This window comes from Chlamydotis macqueenii, chromosome W (assembly GCF_036417535.1).
Source record: "Chlamydotis macqueenii isolate bChlMac1 chromosome W, bChlMac1.mat, whole genome shotgun sequence".
In the NCBI taxonomy this organism is placed as follows: Eukaryota; Metazoa; Chordata; class Aves; order Otidiformes; family Otididae; genus Chlamydotis; species Chlamydotis macqueenii.
Window position 1 is genome coordinate 19930525 of NC_141592.1, and position 24625 is coordinate 19955149.

General features: G+C 55.3%; 1 protein-coding gene across 1 annotated transcript in view; it reads left to right on the plus strand.

Moving 5' to 3' along the window:
* The first annotated feature begins 1594 nt into the window (after window positions 1-1594).
* Window positions 1595-24625, plus strand: part of LOC147596615 (uncharacterized) — a 185505-nt gene continuing 162474 nt past the window's right edge. The window contains exons 1-2 of the mRNA XM_086769471.1: window positions 1595-1675; window positions 3448-4134. Coding sequence (XP_086625597.1) covers window positions 1595-1675; window positions 3448-4134 — 768 coding nt within the window. The remainder of the gene's footprint in view (window positions 1676-3447; window positions 4135-24625) is intronic.

Consider the following 24625-nt stretch of genomic DNA (forward strand, 5'->3'; position numbering starts at 1 on the left):
TTAATGATTTACCTTTACAGTTTTTGATTGTTAATTTGTCACCCAAGCGACAACATTTAATAGGGCTCATAGTGCAAGCAGAAGAACAGCACATTAGAATTTTGGAATGGGTATTTCTATCTTACCAACCCAAAAACACAGTTTGTACAAGGGTCGAGCTGTTAGCTAACATGATTATAAAAGGCAGAAGAAGGATTTTGGAACTGTCAGCTCAAGAACCTACAAGGCTATTTGTACCTATAGCTCAAAATTATTTGGACTGGCTTTTAGCAACTTCAGAGATGCTTCAAGTCGCTTTAGCTGACTACCCAGGTGCTGTAACTAATCATTATCCTTCAGCCAAACTTTTGTCACTGTTGCAAAATCAAGACTTTGAAGAAGCCCCTCGCAGGTCGGAAGTACCAGTAGAAGGACTCACAGTATTTACAGATGCTGGGAGGGAATCTAAACGAGCTGCCATCGCTTGGTACAGTAATAACCAATGGAATCATCAAATTCTTACAGGTTACATCACGGACTCCCTGCAGACGCTTGAACTGAGAGCAGTGGTGTGGGCCTTTCAACAGTGGCACGATGAGCCTCTAAATGTTGTTTCAGATTCATTATATGTGGTGGGCACGACACAGCGTTTAGAACGTGCCATGATAAAAACAGTAAAAAATAATACTTTGTATATGTTATTGATGCAGCTGTTGTTTTTGCTAAATCAACGCAGAGAACCTTATTTTATAACACACATTCGCAGTCATCAGTTTAACCAAGGCTTGTCTATAGGAAACAACATAGTAGACAAGCTAGTCGCTGCTGCATGGAAAAATCAAACAGTTAACCTGTTTGAGCAGGCTCGTTTATCTCATAATTTCTTACATCAATCTGCTAAAGTGCTAGCGAAACAATTTGATTTAAAATTCTCAGATGCTCGAGGAATAGTGCAGTCCTGCCCTGCTTGTCAAAAATCAGGAGCTGGTCTAGGCCTTGGGGTCAACCCTCGAGGTTTAGGCGCCTTGCAATTATGGCAAATGGATGTTACTCATATTGCAGAATTCGGACGTCAGAAGTATGTGCATGTCAGTATTGACACTTACTCGCATGCAATATGGGCCACTGCTCAAACAGGGGAAACAGCCAAACATGTTCTGAAGCATATGCATGCTGCCATTGCCGCACTAGGAGCTCCTCAAGAAATCAAAACTGACAATGGCCCTGCATATGTTTCGCAAACGTTTGTACGCTTTTGCCAACTATGGGGTATTCGCAGAGTAACAGGTATTCCTCACTCCCCTACAGGCCAAGCCATTGTAGAGTGTGCACATGCCACCTTAAAATCGCTTTTGCAAAAACAAAAAGGGGGAGAGCCGGCACCCTCTGAAAGGCTTGCAAAAGCGCTTTATGTGCTAAATTATCTGAGATTAACAGGAGACCGTGAATCTCCTCCAATTGTAATTCATCATATGTCATTGCAATCTGGACTGCAGAAAAGTGATTCGGTGAAGGTGCAGTACCGGGATTTAAAAACTGGGGAATGGAGAGGTCCGGCAGAAGTGAAAATGACCGGTCGAGGTTATGTTTGTGTTTTGACAGACGAAGGACCACGATGGGTTCCAAGTCGATGGGTGAAACCTTGGAAGGAAGACCTGGGACAGCAGGATGCATCATCATCCTCCTCCTGATGCTGGTAACTGGGTGTGTTGGTGAGACTGTAGACTTACATCGTATTGACCCCAGACCAAACATGTGGCTGACATTTGCCAACATTACAAACCAATCATCGTTTTGTGTGTCAATGGCTACTCCTGCTGATCCTTTTCGTACGTGTCTGATTGGTACTCCCTATTGGAATCCGGATGACTGGAAAGGATGGGTCAATAATCACACTGTTTTGAATGAGACTGTGGTGAATCAAACATGCCACGCAAAGATGGAGTGCGCCAGCCTCCGCCCTGGACAGAAACCGGTGTGTTGTTCTGGGAATAGCAATCAAATTGGAATAGCTGCAGCATTGGTGATTAGGCATTTAAATCACAGTTTGCCTTGGGATCCACAAGAGTTAGATCTAATGGGATCCTTAAATGGTTCAGGGTCTTGTTTTATGCTGGGAGGTCCCCTTTTTACAGAAAAGGGGGTAAATACAGCATGGAACAGGAACCAATGGACTGATGTAACTAGTAAAATGACTGACGCCCAAGGAAAACCTGTGTATACTTATCAAAACAGCTCAGGAGATTATTGTAATGGAGCAGTGGGAGCAGAAATCAAAGGTTCAAAGATGCCTCTTTGGGTGAATGACACGGTGTCGTAGTTCAGCCCCGATCGGACCAGACTACGCAGTCTCTCTCTCACTCCCCCCACCTTCCGAGAGAACAGGGAGAGAAAATATAAGGAAAAACGGCTCGAGGTTTGAGATAAGGACAGGGAGAAATCCTTAAAGTTACCGTCACGGGCAAAACAGACTCGACTTGGGGAAAACTATTCATTTATTACTACAAACAGCAGGATAATGAGACAGAGAACAAGATAACCTCCATCCACCCCTCCCTCTTCCCAAGCTTAAAATTATCTCTACTACCTCCCCCTCCCGAGCGGCACAGGGGGGGGGAAAGGGAATGGGGGTCGTGCTCAGTTCATCACGCGTTGTTTTACGCCGCTGCTTCATGGTTGGGGGAAGAACTCCTCACATTCCTCCCCTGCTCCAGCGTGGGGTCCCTCCCACGGGCCACAGTCCTTCGTGGAACTGCTCCGGCGTGGGTCATCTCTTCCACGGGTGCAGTCTCTCCAGAACAGCTGTCCCAGCGGGCCCTCCACGGGCCACAGCTGCCTTCAGGCATCCACCTCCCCCGGTACGGGGTCCTTCACGGGCTCCAAGTGGATCTCTGCTCCTCCGTGGACCTCCATGGGCTGCAGGGGGACAACCTGCTCCACCATGGTCGTCACCACAGGCTGCAGGGGAATCTTCGCCAGGAGCCGCATTACTCCTCCCCCTCCTTCTGAACTGACCTTGGCGTCTGCAGCCGTTCCTCACAACAGGCTGGTAGATTTCTCTCTGGATCTTTTTTTACATCTTATTCACTTCTCATCTCCTTTCCACTTCTTGCAGCCGGGCTGGACTGAGTCGGGCCCAGTCGGCTGCCTGGCGAGAGGCCAGAGGGTGAGGCCTGCAAGGCCCATGAGGCCTGCGCCTCCCCCTCTGCGCCTCTGCCCTTGCTCAGCTTCTTCACATCTTCTCTTCTCTCTCTTTTTTTTTTCTGTTTTCCCATTCTTAAATACGTTATCGCAGAGGTGTTATCACGAGACATTCTGCTACCAATCAGCTCGGCCTTGGCCAGCAGCAGGTCCGCCCTAGGCCAGGCCAAGTCCCCTGAACAAAGGGGAGCGACTTCTAGCAGTTTCCTACAGAAGCTACCACCCTAGGCCCCCCCTCACTAAACAAAACCACGACACACGGCCAAGGCCATACCCCCGGGATACTTCTTAATTTGTGGGGATCGGGCCTGGTCGGGAGTGCCAAAAGGGGCTATAGGAGGACCGTGTTATTTTGGAAAATTGATAATGTTTGCTCCATCTATGAAAGTATTGCGAAATCGTACTCGAGCAAGGAGATCACTAAAAGTATTAGCTCCCAACTGTGACGGCAATTTAACCCTATTGGGTACAGCTGAGCGTATAGCATTATCTATATTTGTTCCTTGGGCGGCATCTGCAAAAGCTTTAGCTAGCTTAAATAGATTAGCTTGTTGGGCACAAAAGCAAATGAATTTAACCTCTAGCATGTTATCGGGATTGTTAGAAGACACGGATAGTATGCGTCATGCTATTTTGCAGAATCGGGCAGCCGTTGATTTTTTGTTATTAGCGCATGGACGTGGATGTGAAGATTTTGAAGGTATGTGTTGCATGAATATTTCTGATCACTCTAAATCAATACACTATCAGTTGGCAGAGTTACGCCGGAACATGCATGCAATACAAGTGGAAAATGGACTTTCGGACTGGCTAAAATCATTGGGAGTCACAGGTTGGCTAAAAGATTTGATAGTACATGGGCTGGTAATATTAGTGGCTTTGCTGTTGGCACTAATGATATTGGGGTGTATTTTAAAATGCTTTGTGAAAGTTATGGAACGTATGATGACTGGGGTCTGGATTGTTAAAAAAAAAAAAAGGGGATTTGTTGGATACCTGGAGAGCCAGGGGCACTTAGTGAACAATCCAGACCGAATGGAATTGTTTTGTTTTTGAGTAGCAGGCCTCAAGGACATCGATAAGGCCGCTTGTGAGAAAGTACTGAAGCTGCCTGTAAGAAAAATACTGAAGCCACCTGTGAGAAAATAATGAGGCCGTCTGTGAGAAAGTAATGAAGCTGCCTGTGAGAAAGTAAACGAAGCAACCTTGAGAAGAAGGAAAACAGCTGGCATACGTGACTGGGGGCTGAACGTGATACAGGGTGCAGGTGGAGAGAGTCGTGCGCGTGAACATAGAGACTTAACGAATCATATTTTAGCTAGGAGCGCGTGCATGATATAGTTAAGCAATTAGTAGAGAGCTTGCGCATGATACGGAATTAGAAGGGCTATATTAACTGGGATGTATCAACAATAAATTGGCATTTGCTTGATCATAGTGGTCGTCAGCAGTGTCCGTTACTTCCGCGTCAACAGTCAAGCTCTTGCTGCTCCTCACCGGCCATTGGCAGCGCATCTAAAGCACCACAGACATCGGGGCTCCGGGCTTTCCCTGACGAACAGGGCTTCGACCTTTACTACCAGCTGCACCTGGGCGCCCGCTGCAGATTAACCCCGAAAAATCACGAACGTCGGACGATTGCTCCTACACCGAAAGTGCCAGGCAGTCAAGCTCTTGCTGCTCCTCACCGGCCATTAGCAGGGCATCTACAGCACCACAGACATCGGGGCTCCGGGCTTTCCCTGACGAACAGGGCTTCGACATTTACCACCCGCTGCACCTGGGCGCCAGCTGGAGATTAACCCCGAAAAATCACGAACGTCGGACGATTGCTCCCACACCGAAAGTGCCAGCAACTCAAGTTCTTGCTGCTCCTCACCTGCCATTGGCAGCGCATCTACAGCACCACAGACATGGGGGTCCGGGCTTTCTCTGACGAACAGGGCTTCGACGTTTAGCACCAGCTGCACCTGGGCGCCTACTAAAAAAAAAACCCGAAAAATCACGAACGTCGGACGATTGCTCCCACACCGAAAGTTCCAGAAACTCAAGCTCCTGCTGCTCCTCACCAGCCATTGGCAGCACAACTACAGCACCACAGACATCGGGGCTCCGGGTATTCCCTGAAGAACAGGGCTTTGACATTTACCACCACCTGCACCTGGGCGCCCACTGGAAAAAAACCCCGAAAATTCACAAACGTCGGACGATTGCTCCCACACCGAAAGTGCCAGCAACTCAAGCTCCTGCTGCTCCTCAGCGGCCATTGGCAGCGCATCTACAGCACCACAGACATCGGGGCTCCGGGCTTTCCCTGACGAACAGGGCTTCGACGCTTACCACCAGCTGCACCTGGGCGCCCATTGGAAAAAAACCCAAGAAAAATCACAAACTTTGGACGATTGCTCCCACACCAAAAGTGCCAGCAACTAAAGCTCTTGCTGCTCATCACCGGCCATTGGCAGCCTATCTACAGCACCACAGACGTTGGGGCTCCGGGCTTTCCCTGACGAACAGGGCTTCGACTTTTATCACCACCTGCACCTGGGGGGCCCACTGAAAAAAACCCCGAAAAATCATGAACGTCGGACGATTGCTCCCACACCGAAAGTGCCAGCCAGTCAAGCTTCTGCTGCTCCTCACCGGCCATTGGCAGCGCATCTACAGCACCACAGACATCGGGGCTCCGGGCTTTCCCTAACGAACAGGGCTTCGACTTTTATCACCAGCTGCACCTGGGGGGCCCACTGAAAAAAACCCCGAAAAATCACGAACGTCGGACGATTGCTCCCACACCGAAATTGCCAGCCAGTCAAGCTCTTGCTGCTCCTCCCCGGCCATTGGCAGCACATCTACAGCACCACAGACATCGGGGCTCCGGGCTTTCCCTGACGAACAGGGCTTACACCTTTACAACCACCTGCACCTGGGGGGCCCACTGAAAAAAACCCGAAAAATCATGAACGTCAGACGATTTCTCCCACACCGAAAGTGCCAGCCAGTCAAGCTCCTGCTGCTCCTCACCGGCCATTGGCAGCGCATCTACAGCACCACAGACATCGGGGCTCCGGGCTTTCCCTGACGAACAGGGCTTTGACGTTTACCACCAGCTGCACCTGGGCACGCACTAAAAAAAAACGCAAAAAAATCATGAACGTCGGACGATTGCTCCCACACCGAAAGTGCCAGCCAGACAAGCTCCTGCTGCTCCTCCCCGGCCACTGGCAGCGCATCTACAGCACCACAGACATCGGGGCTCCGGGCTTTCCCTGACGAACAGGGCTTCGACGTTTACCACCACCTGCACCTGGGGGGCCCACCGAAAAAAACCCAAGAAAAATCACGAACGTTGGACGATTGCTCCCACACCGAAAGTGCCAGCAACTCAAGCTCTTGCTGCTCCTCCCCGGCCATTGGCAGCGCATCTACAGCACCACAGACATCGGTGCTCCGGGCTTTCCCTGACGAACAGGGCTTCGAGGTTTACCACCAGCTGCACCTGGGTGGCCCACCGAAAAAAACCCGAAAAATCACGAACGTTGGACGATTGCTCCCACACCGAAAGTGCCAGCCACTCAAGCTCTTGCTGCTCATCACCGGCCATTGGCAGCGCATCTACAGCACCACAGACGTCGGGGCTCCGGGCTTTCCCTGACGAACAGGGCTTCGACGTTTACCACCAGCTGCACCTGGGCGCCCACTGAAAAAAACCCAGAAAAATCATGATCGTCGGACGATTGCTCCCACACTGAATGTGCCAGCCAGTCAAGCTTCTGCTGCTCCTCACCGGCCATTGGCAGTGCATCTACAGCACCACAGACATCGGGGCTCCGGGCTTTCCCTGATGAACAGGGCTTCGACGTTTACCACCACCTGCACCTGGGGGGCCCACTGAAAAAAACCCCAATAAATCATGAACGTCGGACGATTGCTCCCACACCGAAAGTGCCAGCCAATCAAGCTCTTGCTGCTCCTCACCGGCCATTGGCAGCGCATCTACAGCACCACAGACATCGGGACTCCGGGCTTTCCCTGACGAACAGGGCTTCTACGTTTACCACCAGCTGCACCTGAGCGCTCACTCCAAAAAAACACCGAAAAATCACGAACGTCGGACGATTTTTCCCACACCGAAAGTGCCAGCAACTCAAGCTCCTGCTGCTCCTCAGCGGCCATTGGCAGCGCATCTACAGCACCACAGACATCGGGGCTCCGGGCTTTCCCTGATGAACAGGGCTTCGACGTTTACCACCAGCTGCGCCTGGACGCCCACTAAAAAAAAACCCAAAAAATCACGAACGTCGGACGATTGCTCCCACACCAAAAGTGCCAGCCAGTCAAGCTCTTGCTGCTCCTCACCGGCCATTGGCAGCGCATCTACAGCACCACAGACATCGGGGTTCCGGGCTTTCCCTGACGAACAGGGCTTCGACGTTTACCACCACCTGCACCTGGGCGCCCACTCCAAAAAAAACCCGAAAAAACACGAACGTCGGACGAATGCTCCCACACAAAAAGTTCCAGCCAGTCAAGCTCTTGCTGCTCCTCCCCGGCCATTGGCAGCGCATCTACAGCACCACAGACATCGGGGCTCCGGGCTTTCCCTGACGAACAGGACTTCGACGTTTACCACCAGCTGCACCTGGGGGGCCCACTGAAAAAAACCCCGAAAAATCACGAACGTCGGACGATTGCTCCCACACTGAACGTGCCAGCCAGTCAAGCTTCTGCTGCTCCTCACCGGCCATTGGCAGTGCATCTACAGCACCACAGACATAGGGGCTCCAGGCTTTCCCTGACGAACAGGGCTTCGACGTTTACCACCAGCTGCGCCTGGGCGCCCACTAAAAAAAAACGCAAAAAATCACGAACGTCGGTCCATAGCTCCCACACCGAAAGTGCCAGCCACTCAAGCTCTTGCTGCTCCTCAGCGGCCATTGGCAGCGCATCTACAGCACCACAGACATCGGGGCTCCGGGCTTTCCCTGACGAACAGAGCTTCGATGTTTACCACCAGCTGCACCTGGGCATTCATTGGAAAAAATCCCCAAAAAATCACGAATGTCGGATGATTGCTCCCACACCGAAAGTGCCAACAACTCAAGCTCTTGCTGCTCCTCCCCGGCCATTGGCAGCGCATCTACAGCACCACAGACATCGGTGCTCCGGGCTTTCCCTGACGAACAGGGCTTCGACGTTTACCACCAGCTGCACCTGGGCACGCACGAAAAAAAACGCAAAAAAATCATGAACGTCGGACGATTGCTCCCACACCGAAAGTGCCAGCCAGTCAAGCTCCTGCTGCTCCTCCCCGGCCACTGGCAGCGCATCTACAGCACCACAGACATCGGGGCTCCGGGCTTTCCCTGACGAACAGGGCTTCGACGTTTACCACCACCTGCACCTGGGGGGCCCACCGAAAAAAACCCAAGAAAAATCACGAACGTTGGACGATTGCTCCCACACCGAATGTGCCAGCCAGTCAAGCTCTTGCTGCTCCTCCCCGGCCATTGGCAGCGCATCTACAGCACCAGAGACATCGGGGCTCCGGGCTTTCCCTGACGAACAGGGCTTCGACGTTTACCACCAGCTGCACCTGGCGGCCCCAGTGAAAAAAACCCCGAAAAAGCATGAACGTCGGACGATTGCTCCACACCGAAATTGCCAGCCAGTCAAGCTCTTGCTGCTCCTCCACTGCCATTGGCAGCACATCTACAGCACCACAGACATCGGGGCTCCGGGCTTTCCCTGACGAACAGGGCTTCGACGTTTACCACCACCTGCACCTGGGGGGCCCACCGAAAAAAACCCAAGAAAAATCACGAACGTTGGACGATTGCTCCCACACCGAAAGTGCCAGCCACTCAAGCTCTTGCTGCTCATCACCGGCCATTGGCAGCGCATCTACAGCACCACAGACATCGGGGCTCCGGGCTTTCCCTGACGAACAGGGCTTCGACGTTTACCACCACCTGCACCGGGGGGCCCACTGAAAAACACCCGGAAAAATCACGACCGTCGGACGATTGCTCCCACACAAAAAGTTCCAGCCAGTCAAGCTCTTGCTGCTCCTCCCCGGCCATTGGCAGCGCATCTACAGCACCACACACATCGGGGCTCCGGGCTTTCCCTGAGGAACAGGCCTTCGACGTTTACCACCAGCTGCACCTGTTCGCCCACTCCAAAAAAACCCGAAAATCACGAACGTCAAACGATTGCTCCCACACCGAAAGTGCCAGCCAGTCAAGCTCTTGCTGCTCCTCACCGGCCATTGGCAGCGCATCTACAGCACCACAGACATCGGGGCTCCGGGCTTTCCCTGACGAACAGGGCTTCGACGTTTACCACCAGCTGCACCTGGTCGCCCACTCCAAAAAAACCCGAAAATCACGAACGTCAAACGATTGCTCCCACACCGAAAGTGCCAGCCAGTCAAGCTCTTGCTGCTCCTCCCCGGCCATTGGCAGCGCATCTACAGCACCACAGACATCGGGGCTCCGGGCTTTCCCTGAGGAACAGGCCTTCGACGTTTACCACGAGCTGCACCTGGGCGCCCGCTGAAAAAAAACCCAGAAAAATAACGAACGTCGGACGATTGCTCCCACACCGAAAGTGCCAGCCAGTCAAGCTCTTGCTGCTCCTCACCGGCCATTGGCAGCCCATCTACAGCACCACAGACATCGGGGCTCCGGGCTTTCCCTGACGAACACGGCTTCGACGTTTACCACCAGCTGCACCTGGTCGCCCACTCCAGAAAAACCCGAAAAATCACGAACGTCGGACGATTGCTCCCACACAAAAAGTGCCAGCCAGTCAAGCTCTTGCTGCTCCTCCCCGGCCATTGGCAGCGCATCTACAGCACCACAGACATCGGGGCTCCGGGCTTTCCCTGACGAACAGGGCTTCGACGTTTACCACCAGCTGCACCTGGGCGCCCATTGGAAAAAAAACCAAGAAAATCACGAACGTCGGACGATTGCTCCCACACCGAAAGTGCCAGCAACTCAAGCTCTTGCTCCTCATCACCGGCCACTGGCAGCGCATCTACAGCACCACAGACACTGGGGCTCCGGGCTTTCCCTGACGAACAGGGCTTTGACGTTTACCACCAGCTGCACCTGGGGGGCCCACTGAAAAAAACCCCGAAAAATCATGAACGTCGGACGATTGCTCCCACACCGAAAGTGCCAGCCAGTCAAGCTCCTGCTGCTCCTCACCGGCCATTGGCAGCGCATCTACAGCACCACAGACATCGGGGCTCCGGGCTTTCCCTGACGAACAGGGCTTCGACGTTTACCACCACCTGCACCTGGGGGGCCCACCGAAAAAAACCCAAGAAAAATCACGAACGTTGGACTATTGCTCCCACACCGAAAGTGCCAGCAACTCAAGCTCTTGCTGCTCCTCCCCGGCCATTGGCAGCGCATCTACAGCACCACAGACATCGGGGCTCCGGGCTTTCCCTGACGAACAGGGCTTCGACGTTTACCACCAGCTGCACCTGGGGGGCCCACTGAAAAAAACCCCGAAAAATCATGTTCGTCGGACGATTGCTCCCACACTGAATGTGCCAGCCAGTCAAGCTTCTGCTGCTCCTCACCGGCCATTGGCAGTGCATCTACAGCACCACAGACATCGGGGCTCCGGGCTTTCCCTGACGAACAGGGCTTCTACGTTTACCACCAGCTGCGCCTGGGCGCCCACTAAAAAAAAACGCAAAAAATCACGAACGTCGGACCATTGCTCCCACACCGAAAGTGCCAGCAACTCAAGCTCTTGCTGCTCCTCACCGGCCATTGGCAGCGCATCTACAGCACCACAGACATCGGGGCTCCAGGCTTTCCCTGACGAACAGGGCTTCGACGTTTACCACCAGCTGCACCTGGTCGCCCACTCCAAAAAAACCCGAAAATCACGAACGTCAAACGATTGCTCCCACACCGAAAGTGCCAGCCAGTCAAGCTCTTGCTGCTCCTCCCCGGCCATTGGCAGCGCATCTACAGCACCACAGACATCGGGGCTCCGGGCTTTCCCTGAGGAACAGGCCTTCGACGTTTACCACCAGCTGCACCTGGGCGCCCACTGAAAAAAAACCCAAGAAAAATCACAAACTTTGGACGATTGCTCCCACACCGAAAGTGCCAGCAACTAAAGCTCTTGCTGCTCCTCCCCGGCCATTGGCAGCGCATCTACAGCACCACAGACATCGGGGCTCCGGGCTTTCCCTGACGAACAGGGCTTTGACGTTTACCACCACCTCCACCTGGGGGGCCCACTGAAAAAAACCCCGAAAAATCATGAACGTGGGACGATTGCTCCCACACCGAAAGTGCCAGCCAGTCAAGCTTCTGCTGCTCCTCACCGGCCATTGGCAGCGCATCTACAGCACCACAGACATCGGGGCTCCGGGCTTTCCCTAACGAACAGGGCTTCGACGTTTACCACCAGCTGCACCTGGTCGCCCACTCCAAAAAAACCCGAAAATCACGAACGTCAAACGATTGCTCCCACACAAAAAGTGCCAGCCAGTCAAGCTCTTGCTGCTCCTCACCGGCCATTGGCAGCGCATCTACAGCACCACAGACATCGGGGCTCCGGGCTTTCCCTGACGAACAGGGCTTCGACTTTTACCACCAGCTGCACCTGGGCGCCCACTCCAAAAAAACCCCGAAAAATCACGAACGTCGGACGATTGCTCCCACACCGAAAGTGCCAGCCAGTCAAGCTCTTGCTGCTCCTCACCGGCCATTGGCAGCGCATCTACAGCACCACAGATATCGGGGCTCCGGGCTTACCCTGACGAACAGGGCTTCGACGTTTACCACCAGCTGCACCTGGGGGCCCCACTGAAAAAAACCCCGAAAAAGCATGGACGTCGGACGATTGCTCCCACACCAAAAGTGCCAGCCAGTCAAGCTCTTGCTGCTCCTCCCCGGCCATTGGCATCGCATCAACAGCACCACAGATATCGGGGCTCCGGGCTTTCCCTGACGAACAGGGCTTCGATGTTTACCACCAGCTGCACCTGGGCACCCACTGGAAAAAAACCCAGAAAAATCACGAACGTCGGACGATTGCTCCCACACAAAAAGTGCCAGCCAGTCAAGCTCTTGCTGCTCCTCCCCGGCCATTGGCAGCGCATCTACAGCACCACAGACATCGGGGCTCCGGGCTTTCCCTGACGAACAGGGCTTCGACTTTTACCACCAGCTGCACCTGGGCGCCCACTCCAAAAAAACCCCGAAAAATCACGAACGTCGGACGATTGCTCCCACACCGAAAGTGCCAGCCAGTCAAGCTCTTGCTGCTCCTCACCGGCCATTGGCAGCCCATCTACAGCACCACAGACATCGGGGCTCCGGGCTTTCCCTGACGAACACGGCTTCGACGTTTACCACCAGCTGCACCTGGGCGCCCACTCCAGAAAAACCCGAAAAATCACGAACGTCGGACGATTGCTCCCACACAAAAAGTGCCAGCCAGTCAAGCTCTTGCTGCTCCTCCCCGGCCATTGGCAGCGCATCTACAGCACCACAGACATCGGGGCTCCGGGCTTTCCCTGACGAACAGGGCTTCGACGTTTACCACCACCTGCACCTGGGCGCCCATTGGAAAAAAACCCAAGAAAAATCACAAACTTTGGACGATTGCTCCCACACCAAAAGTGCCAGCAACTAAAGCTCTTGCTGCTCCTCCCCGGCCATTGGCAGCCCATCTACAGCACCACAGACGTTGGGGCTCCGGGCTTTCCCTGACGAACAGGGCTTCGACTTTTATCACCAGCTGCACCTGGGGGGCCCACTGAAAAAAACCCCGAAAAATCACGAACGTCGGACGATTGCTCCCACACCGAAAGTGCCAGCCAGTCAAGCTCTTGCTGCTCCTCCCCGGCCATTGGCAGCACATCTACAGCACCACAGACATCGGGGCTCCGGGCTTTCCCTGACGAACAGGGCTTACACCTTTACGACCACCTGCACCTGGGGGGCCCACTGAAAAAAACCCGAAAAATCATGAACGTCAGACGATTTCTCCCACACCGAAAGTGCCAGCCAGTCAAGCTCCTGCTGCTCCTCACCGGCCATTGGCAGCGCATCTACAGCACCACAGACATCGGGGCTCCGGGCTTTCCCTGACGAACAGGGCTTCGACGTTTACCACCAGCTGCACCTGGGCGCCCACTCCAAAAAAAACCCTAAAATCACGAACGTCAAACGATTGCTCCCACACAAAAAGTGCCAGCCAGTCAAGCTCTTGCTGCTCCTCACCGGCCATTGGCAGCGCATCTACAGCACCACAGACATCGGGGCTCCGGGCTTTCCCTGACGAACAGGGCTTCGACTTTTACCACCAGCTGCACCTGGGCGCCCACTCCAAAAAAACCCCGAAAAATCACGAACGTCGGACGATTGCTCCCACACCGAAAGTGCCAGCCAGTCAAGCTCTTGCTGCTCCTCAGCGGCCATTGGCAGCGCATCTACAGCACCACAGACATCGGGGCTCCGGGCTTTCCCTGATGAACAGGGCTTCGATGTTTACCACCAGCTGCACCTGGGCACCCACTGGAAAAAAACCCAGAAAAATCACGAACGTCGGACGATTGCTCCCACACCGAAAGTGCCAGCCAGTCAAGCTCTTGCTGCTCCTCACCGGCCATTGGTAGCACATCTACAGCACCACAGACATCAGGGCTCTGGGCTTTCCCTGACGAACAGGGCTTCGACTTTTACCACCACCTGCGCCTGGGAGTCCACTCCAAAAAAACCCAAAAAATCACAAACGTCGGACGATTGCTCCCACACCGAAAGTGTCTTCCAGTCAAGCTCTTGCTGCTCCTCACCGGCCATTGGCAGCGCATCTACAGCACCATGACATCGGGGCTCCGGGCTTTCCCTGACGAACAGGGCTTTGACGTTTACCACCAGCTGCACCTGGGGGGCCCACTTAAAAAAACCCCGAAAAATCATGAACGTCGGACGATTGCTCCGACACCGAAAGTGCCAGCCAGTCAAGCTCCTGCTGCTCCTCACCGGCCATTGGCAGCGCATCTACAGCACCACAGACATCGGGGCTCCGGGCTTTCCCTGACGAACAGGGCTTCGACGTTTACCACCAGCTGCACCTGGGCACCCACTCCAAAAAAAACCCGAAAAAACACGAACGTAGGACGATTGCTCCCACACAAAAAGTTCCAGCCAGGCAAGCTCTTGCTGCTCCTCCCCGGCCACTGGCAGCGCATCTACAGCACCACAGACATCGGGGCTCCGGGCTTTCCCTGACGAACAGGGCTTCGACGTTTACCACCAGCTGCAGCTGGTCGCCCACTCCAAAAAACACCCGAAAAATCACGAACGTCGGACGATTGCTCCCACACCGAAAGTGCCAGCCAGTCAAGCTCTTGCTGCTCCTCACCGGCCATTGGCAGTGCATCTACAGCACCACAGACATCGGGGCTCCGGGCTTTCCCTGACGAACAGGGCTTCGACGTTTACCACCAGCTGCACCTGGGCGCCCACTGGAAAAAAACCCCGAAAAATCACGAACGTCGGACGATTGCTCCCACACCGAAAGTGCCAGCCAGTCAAGCTCTTGCTGCTCCTCCCCAGCCATTGGCAGCGTATCTACAGCACCACAGACATCGGGGCTCCAGGCTTTCCCTGACGAACAGGGCTTCGACGTTTACCACCAGCTGCACCTGGGGGGCCCACTTAAAAAAACCCCAAAAAATCACGAACATCGGACGATTGCTCCCACACAAAAAGTGCCAGCAACTAAAGCTCTTGCTGCTCATCACCGGCCATTGGCAGCCCATCTACAGCACCACAGACGTTGGGGCTCCGGGCTTTCCCTGACGAACAGGGCTTTGACGTTTACCACCAGCTGCACCTGGGCACGCACTAAAAAAAAACGCAAAAAGTCACGAACGTCGGACGATTGCTCCCACACCGAAAGTGCCAGCCACACAAGCTCTTCCTGCTCCTCACCGGCCATTGGCAGCGCATCTACAGCACCACAGACATCGGGGCTCCGGGCTTTCCCTGACGAACAGGGCTTCGACGTTTACCACCACCTGCACCTGGGCGCCCAGTGGAAAAAAACCCAAGAAAAATCACGAACGTCGGGCGATTGCTCCCACACCGAAAGTGCCAGCAACTCAAGCTCTTGCTGCTCCTCACCGGCCATTGGCAGCGCATCTACAGCACCACAGACATCGGGGCTCCGGGCTTTCCCTGACGAACAGGGCTTCGACCTTTACCACCACCTGCACCTGGGGGGCCCACTGAAAAAAACCCCGAAAAAGCATGAACGTCAGACAATTGCTCCCACACCGAATGTGCCAGCCGGTTAAGCTCCTGCTGCTCCTCACCTGCCATTGGCAGCGCATCTACAGCACCACAGACATCGGGGCTCCGGGCTTTCCCTGACGAACAGGGCTTCGATGTTTACCACCAGCTGCACCTGGGCGCCCACTCCATAATAACCCCGAAAAATCACGAATGTCGGACGATTGCTCCCACACCGAAAGCGCCAGCAACTCAAGCTCTTGCTGCTCCTCACCGGCCATTGGCAGCACACCTACAGCACCACAGACATCGGGGCTCCGGGCATTCCCTGACGAACAGGGCTTCGACGTTTACCACCAGCTGCACCTGGGGGCCCCACTGAAAAAAACCCCGAAAAAGCATGGACGTCGGACGATTGCTCCCACACCGAAAGTGCCAGCCAGTCAAGCTCTTGCTGCTCCTCACCGGCCATTGGCATCGCATCAACAGCACCACAGACATCGGGGCTCCGGGCTTTCCCTGACGAACAGGGCTTCGATGTTTACCACCAGCTGCACCTGGGCACCCACTGGAAAAAAACCCAGAAAAATCACGAACGTCGGACGATTGCTCCCACACAAAAAGTGCCAGCCAGTCAAGCTCTTGCTGCTCCTCCCCGGCCATTGGCAGCACATCTACAGCACCACAGACATCGGGGCTCCGGGCTTTCCCTGACGAACAGGGCTTCGACGTTTACCACCAGCTGCACCTGGGCGCCCACTCCAAAAAAACCCGAAAATCACGAACGTCAAACGATTGCTCCCACACAAAAAGTGCCAGCCAGTCAAGCTCTTGCTGCTCCTCACCGGCCATTGGCAGCGCATCTACAGCACCACAGACATCGGGGCTCCGGGCTTTCCCTGACGAACAGGGCTTCGACTTTTACCACCAGCTGCACCTGGGCGCCCACTCCAAAAAAACCCCGAAAAATCACGAACGTCGGACGATTGCTCCCACACCGAAAGTGCCAGCCAGTCAAGCTCTTGCTGCTCCTCACCGGCCATTGGCAGCCCATCTACAGCACCACAGACATCGGGGCTCCGGGCTTTCCCTGACGAACACGGCTTCGACGTTTACCACCAGCTGCACCTGGGCGCCCACTCCAGAAAAACCCGAAAAATCACGAACGTCGGACGATTGCTCCCACACAAAAAGTGCCAGCCAGTCAAGCTCTTGCTGCTCCTCCCCGGCCATTGGCAGCGCATCTACAGCACCACAGACGTTGGGGCTCCGGGCTTTCCCTGACGAACAGGGCTTCGACGTTTACCACCACCTGCACCTGGGCGCCCATTGGAAAAAAACCCAAGAAAAATCACAAACTTTGGACGATTGCTCCCACACCAAAAGTGCCAGCAACTAAAGCTCTTGCTGCTCCTCCCCGGCCATTGGCAGCCCATCTACAGCACCACAGACGTTGGGGCTCCGGGCTTTCCCTGACGAACAGGGCTTTGACGTTTACCACCACCTGCACCTGGGGGGCCCACTGAAAAAAACCCCGAAAAATCATGAACGTCGGACGATTGCTCCCACACCGAAAGTGCCAGCCAGTCAAGCTTCTGCTGCTCCTCACCGGCCATTGGCAGCGCATCTACAGCACCACAGACATCGGGGCTCCGGGCTTTCCCTAACGAACAGGGCTTCGACTTTTATCACCAGCTGCACCTGGGGGGCCCACTGAAAAAAACCCCGAAAAATCACGAACGTCGGACGATTGCTCCCACACCGAAAGTGCCAGCCAGTCAAGCTCTTGCTGCTCCTCCCCGGCCATTGGCAGCACATCTACAGCACCACAGACATCGGGGCTCCGGGCTTTCCCTGACGAACAGGGCTTACACCTTTACGACCACCTGCACGTGGGGGGCCCACTGAAAAAAACCCGAAAAATCATGAACGTCAGACGATTTCTCCCACACCGAAAGTGCCAGCCAGTCAAGCTCCTGCTGCTCCTCACCGGCCATTGGCAGCGCATCTACAGCACCACAGACATCGGGGCTCCGGGCTTTCCCTGACGAACAGGGCTTCGACGTTTACCACCAGCTGCACCTGGGCGCCCACTCCAAAAAAAACCCGAAAATCACGAACGTCAAACGATTGCTCCCACACAAAAAGTGCCAGCCAGTCAAGCTCTTGCTGCTCCTCACCGGCCATTGGCAGCGCATCTACAGCACCACAGACATCGGGGCTCCGGGCTTTCCCTGACGAACAGGGCTTCGACTTTTACCACCAGCTGCACCTGGGCGCCCACTCCAAAAAAACCCCGAAAAATCACGAACGTCGGACGATTGCTCCCACACCGAAAGTGCCAGCCAGTCAAGCTCTTGCTGCTCCTCCCCAGCCATTGGCAGCGTATCTACAGCACCACAGACATCGGGGCTCCAGGCTTTCCCTGACGAACAGGGCTTCGACGTTTACCACCAGCTGCACCTGGGGGGCCCACTTAAAAAAACCCCAAAAAATCACGAACATCGGACGATTGCTCCCACACAAAAAGTGCCAGCAACTAAAGCTCTTGCTGCTCATCACCGGCCATTGGCAGCCCATCTACAGCACCACAGACGTTGGGGCTCCGGGCTTTCCCTGACGAACAGGGCTTTGACGTTTACCACCACCTGCACCTGGGGGGCCCACTGAAAAAAACCCCGAAAAATCATGAACGTGGGACGATTGCTCCCACACCGAAAGTGCCAGCCAGTCAAGCTTCTGCTGCTCCTCACCGGCCATTGGCAGCGCATCTACAGCACCACAGACATCGGGGCTCCGGGCTTTCCCTAACGAACAGGGCTTCGAATTTTATCACCAGCTGCACCTGGGGGGCCCACTGAAAAAAACCCCGAAAAATCACGAACGTCGGACGATTGCTCCCACACCGAAATTGCCAGCCAGTCAAGCTCTTGCTGCTCCTCCCCGGCCATTGGCAGCACATCTACAGTACCACAGACATCGGGGCTCCGGGCTTTCCCTGACGAACAGGGCTTACACCTTTACGACCACCTGCACCTGGGGGGCCCACTGAAAAAAACCCGAAAAATCATGAACGTCAGACGATTTCTCCCACACCGAAAGTGCCAGCCAGTCAAGCTCCTGCTGCTCCTCACCGGCCATTGGCAGCGCATCTACAGCACCACAGACATCGGGGCTCCGGGCTTTCCCTGACGAACAGGGCTTCGACTTTTACCACCAGCTGCACCTGGGCGCCCACTCCAAAAAAACCCCGAAAAATCACGAACGTCGGACGAGTGCTCCCACACCGAAAGTGCCAGCCAGTCAAGCTCTTGCTGCTCCTCACCGGCCATTGGCAGCGCATCTACAGCACCACAGACATCAGGGCTCCGGGCTTTCCCTGATGAAGAGGGCTTCGACTTTTACCACCACCTGCGCCTGGGAGTCCACTCCAAAAAAACCCAAAAAATCACGAACGTCGGACGATTGCTCCCACACCGAAAGTGCCAGCCAGTCAAGCTCTTGCTGCTCCTCAGCGGCCATTGGCAGCGCATCTACAGCACCATGACATCGGGGCTCCGGGCTTTCCCTGACGAACAGGGCTTTGACGTTTACCACCAGCTGCACCTGGGCACGCACTAAAAAAAAACGCAAAAAGTCACGAACGTCGGACGATTGCTCCCACACCGAAAGTGCCAGCCACACAAGCTCTTCCTGCTCCTCACCGGCCATTGGCAGCGCATCTACAGCACCACAGACATCGGGGCTCCGGGCTTTCCCTGACGAACAGGGCTTCGACGTTTACCACCACCTGCACCTGGGCGCCCAGTGGAAAAAAACCCAAGAAAAATCACGAACGTCGGGCGATTGCTCCCACACCGAAAGTGCCAGCCAGTCAAGCTCTTGCTGCTCCTCACCGGCCATTGGCAGCGCATCTACAGCACCACAGACATCGGGGCTCCGGGCTTTCCCTGACGAACAGGGCTTCGACGTTTACCACCAGCTGCGCCTGGGCGCCCACTCCAAAAAAAACCCGAAAAAACACGAACGTAGGACGATTGCTCCCACACAAAAAGTTCCAGGAGGAAAGCTCTTGCTGCTCCTCCCCGGCCACTGGCAGCGCATCTACAGCACCACAGACATCGGGGCTCCGGGCTTTCCCTGACGAACAGGGCTTCGACGTTTACCACCAGCTGCACCTGGGGGGCCCACTGAAAAAAACCCCGAAAAATCACGAACGTCGGACGATTGCTCCCACACCGAAAGTGCCAGCCAGTCAAGCTCTTGCTGCTCCTCCGCGGCCATTGGCAGCGCATCTACAGCACCACAGACATCGGGGCTCTGGGCTTTCCCTGACGAACAGGGCTTCGACGTTTACCACCACCTGCACCTGGGCGCCCATTGGAAAAAAACCCAAGAAAAAACACGAACGTTGGACGATTGCTCCCACACCGAAAGTGCCAGCAACTCAAGCTCTTGCTGCTCATCACCGGCCATTGGCAGCCCATCTACAGCACCACAGACATCGGGGCTCCGGGCTTTCCCTGACGAACAGGGCTTCGACCTTTACCACCACCTGCACCTGGGGGGCCCACTGAAAAAAACCCCGAAAAAGCATGAACGTCAGACGATTGCTCCCACACCAAAAGTGCCAGCCAGTCAAGCTCTTGCTGCTCCTCACCGGCCATTGGCAGCGCATCTACAGCACCACAGACATCGGGGCTCCGGGCTTTCCCTGACGAACAGGGCTTTGACGTTTACCACCAGCTGCACCTGGGGGGCCCACTTAAAAAAACCCCGAAAAATCATGAACGTGGGACGATTGCTCCCACACCGAAAGTGCCAGCCAGTCAAGCTTCTGCTGCTCCTCACCGGCCATTGGCAGCGCATCTACAGCACCACAGACATCGGGGCTCCGGGCTTTCCCTAACGAACAGGGCTTCGACGTTTACCACCAGCTGCACCTGGTCGCCCACTCCAAAAAAACCCGAAAATCACGAACGTCAAACGATTGCTCCCACACAAAAAGTGCCAGCCAGTCAAGCTCTTGCTGCTCCTCACCGGCCATTGGCAGCGCATCTACAGCACCACAGACATCGGGGCTCCGGGCTTTCCCTGACGAACAGGGCTTCGACTTTTACCACCAGCTGCACCTGGGGGGCCCACTTAAAAAAAACCCCGAAAAATCACGAACGTCGGACGATTGCTCCCACACCGAAAGTGCCAGCCAGTCAAGCTCTTGCTGCTCCTCACCGGCCATTGGCAGCGCATCTACAGCACCACAGATATCGGGGCTCCGGGCTTACCCTGACGAACAGGGCTTCGACGTTTACCACCAGCTGCACCTGGGGGCCCCACTGAAAAAAACCCCGAAAAAGCATGGACGTCGGACGATTGCTCCCACACCGAAAGTGCCAGCCAGTCAAGCTCTTGCTGCTCCTCACCGGCCATTGGCATCGCATCAACAGCACCACAGACATCGGGGCTCCGGGCTTTCCCTGACGAACAGGGCTTCGATGTTTACCACCAGCTGCACCTGGGCACCCACTGGAAAAAAACCCAGAAAAATCACGAACGTCGGACGATTGCTCCCACACAAAAAGTGCCAGCCAGTCAAGCTCTTGCTGCTCCTCCCCGGCCATTGGCAGCACATCTACAGCACCACAGACATCGGGGCTCCGGGCTTTCCCTGACGAACAGGGCTTCGACGTTTACCACCAGCTGCACCTGGGCGCCCACTCCAAAAAAACCCGAGAAATCACGAACGTCAAACGATTGCTCCCACACAAAAAGTGCCAGCCAGTCAAGCTCTTGCTGCTCCTCACCGGCCATTGGCAGCGCATCTACAGCACCACAGACATCGGGGCTCCGGGCTTTCCCTGACGAACAGGGCTTCGACTTTTACCACCAGCTGCACCTGGGCGCCCACTCCAAAAAAACCCCGAAAAATCACGAACGTCGGACGATTGCTCCCACACCGAAAGTGCCAGCCAGTCAAGCTCTTGCTGCTCCTCACCGGCCATTGGCAGCCCATCTACAGCACCACAGACATCGGGGCTCCGGGCTTTCCCTGACGAACACGGCTTCGACGTTTACCACCAGCTGCACCTGGGCGCCCACTCCAGAAAAACCCGAAAAATCACGAACGTCGGACGATTGCTCCCACACAAAAAGTGCCAGCCAGTCAAGCTCTTGCTGCTCCTCCCCGGCCATTGGCAGCGCATCTACAGCACCACAGACATCGGGGCTCCGGGCTTTCCCTGACGAACAGGGCTTCGACGTTTACCACCACCTGCACCTGGGCGCCCATTGGAAAAAAACCCAAGAAAAATCACAAACTTTGGACGATTGCTCCCACACCAAAAGTGCCAGCAACTAAAGCTCTTGCTGCTCCTCCCCGGCCATTGGCAGCCCATCTACAGCACCACAGACGTTGGGGCTCCGGGCTTTCCCTGACGAACAGGGCTTTGACGTTTACCACCACCTGCACCTGGGGGGCCCACTGAAAAAAACCCCGAAAAATCATGAACGTCGGACGATTGCTCCCACACCGAAAGTGCCAGCCAGTCAAGCTTCTGCTGCTCCTCACCGGCCATTGGCAGCGCATCTACAGCACCACAGACATCGGGGCTCCGGGCTTTCCCTAACGAACAGGGCTTCGACTTTTATCACCAGCTGCACCTGGGGGGCCCACTGAAAAAAACCCCGAAAAATCACGAACGTCGGACGATTGCTCCCACACCGAAAGTGCCAGCCAGTCAAGCTCTTGCTGCTCCTCCCCGGCCATTGGCAGCACATCTACAGCACCACAGACATCGGGGCTCCGGGCTTTCCCTGACGAACAGGGCTTACACCTTTACGACCACCTGCACGTGGGGGGCCCACTGAAAAAAACCCGAAAAATCATGAACGTCAGACGATTTCTCCCACACCGAAAGTGCCAGCCAGTCAAGCTCCTGCTGCTCCTCACCGGCCATTGGCAGCGCATCTACAGCACCACAGACATCGGGGCTCCGGGCTTTCCCTGACGAACAGGGCTTTGACGTTTACCACCAGCTGCACCTGGGCGCCCACTCCAAAAAAAACCCGAAAATCACGAACGTCAAACGATTGCTCCCACACAAAAAGTGCCAGCCAGTCAAGCTCTTGCTGCTCCTCACCGGCCATTGGCAGCGCATCTACAGCACCACAGACATCGGGGCTCCGGGCTTTCCCTGACGAACAGGGCTTCGACGTTTACCACCAGCTGCAGCTGGTCGCCCACTCCAAAAAAAACCCGAAAAATCACGAACGTCGGACGATTGCTCCCACACCGAAAGTGCCAGCCAGTCAAGCTCTTGCTGCTCCTCACCGGCCATTGGCAGTGCATCTACAGCACCACAGACATCGGGGCTCCGGGCTTTCCCTGACGAACAGGGCTTCGACGTTTACCACCAGCTGCACCTGGGGGGCCCACTTAAAAAAACCCCAAAAAATCACGAACATCGGACGATTGCTCCCACACAAAAAGTGCCAGCAACTAAAGCTCTTGCTGCTCATCACCGGCCATTGGCAGCCCATCTACAGCACCACAGACGTTGGGGCTCCGGGCTTTCCCTGACGAACAGGGCTTTGACGTTTACCACCACCTGCACCTGGGGGGCCCACTGAAAAAAACCCCGAAAAATCATGAACGTGGGACGATTGCTCCCACACCGAAAGTGCCAGCCAGTCAAGCTTCTGCTGCTCCTCACCGGCCATTGGCAGCGCATCTACAGCACCACAGACATCGGGGCTCCGGGCTTTCCCTAACGAACAGGGCTTCGAATTTTATCACCAGCTGCACCTGGGGGGCCCACTGAAAAAAACCCCGAAAAATCACGAACGTCGGACGATTGCTCCCACACCGAAATTGCCAGCCAGTCAAGCTCTTGCTGCTCCTCCCCGGCCATTGGCAGCACATCTACAGTACCACAGACATCGGGGCTCCGGGCTTTCCCTGACGAACAGGGCTTACACCTTTACGACCACCTGCACCTGGGGGGCCCACTGAAAAAAACCCGAAAAATCATGAACGTCAGACGATTTCTCCCACACCGAAAGTGCCAGCCAGTCAAGCTCCTGCTGCTCCTCACCGGCCATTGGCAGCGCATCTACAGCACCACAGACATCGGGGCTCCGGGCTTTCCCTGACGAACAGGGCTTCGACGTTTACCACCAGCTGCACCTGGTCGCCCACTCCAAAAAAACCCGAAAATCACGAACGTCAAACGATTGCTCCCACACCGAAAGTGCCAGCCAGTCAAGCTCTTGCTGCTCCTCACCGGCCATTGGCAGCGCATCTACAGCACCACAGACATCGGGGCTCCGGGCTTTCCCTGACGAACAGGGCTTCGACTTTTACCACCAGCTGCACCTGGGCGCCCACTCCAAAAAAACCCCGAAAAATCACGAACGTCGGACGAGTGCTCCCACACCGAAAGTGCCAGCCAGTCAAGCTCTTGCTGCTCCTCACCGGCCATTGGCAGCGCATCTACAGCACCACAGACATCAGGGCTCCGGGCTTTCCCTGATGAAGAGGGCTTCGACTTTTACCACCACCTGCGCCTGGGAGTCCACTCCAAAAAAACCCAAAAAATCACAAACGTCGGACGATTGCTCCCACACCGAAAGTGCCAGCCAGTCAAGCTCTTGCTGCTCCTCAGCGGCCATTGGCAGCGCATCTACAGCACCATGACATCGGGGCTCCGGGCTTTCCCTGACGAACAGGGCTTTGACGTTTACCACCAGCTGCACCTGGGCACGCACTAAAAAAAAACGCAAAAAGTCACGAACGTCGGACGATTGCTCCCACACCGAAAGTGCCAGCCACGCAAGCTCTTCCTGCTCCTCACCGGCCATTGGCAGCGCATCTACAGCACCACAGACATCGGGGCTCCGGGCTTTCCCTGACGAACAGGGCTTCGACGTTTACCACCACCTGCACCTGGGCGCCCAGTGGAAAAAAACCCAAGAAAAATCACGAAAGTCGGGCGATTGCTCCCACACCGAAAGTGCCAGCCAGTCAAGCTCTTGCTGCTCCTCACCGGCCATTGGCAGCGCATCTACAGCACCACAGACATCGGGGCTCCGGGCTTTCCCTGACGAACAGGGCTTCGACGTTTACCACCAGCTGCGCCTGGGCGCCCACTCCAAAAAAAACC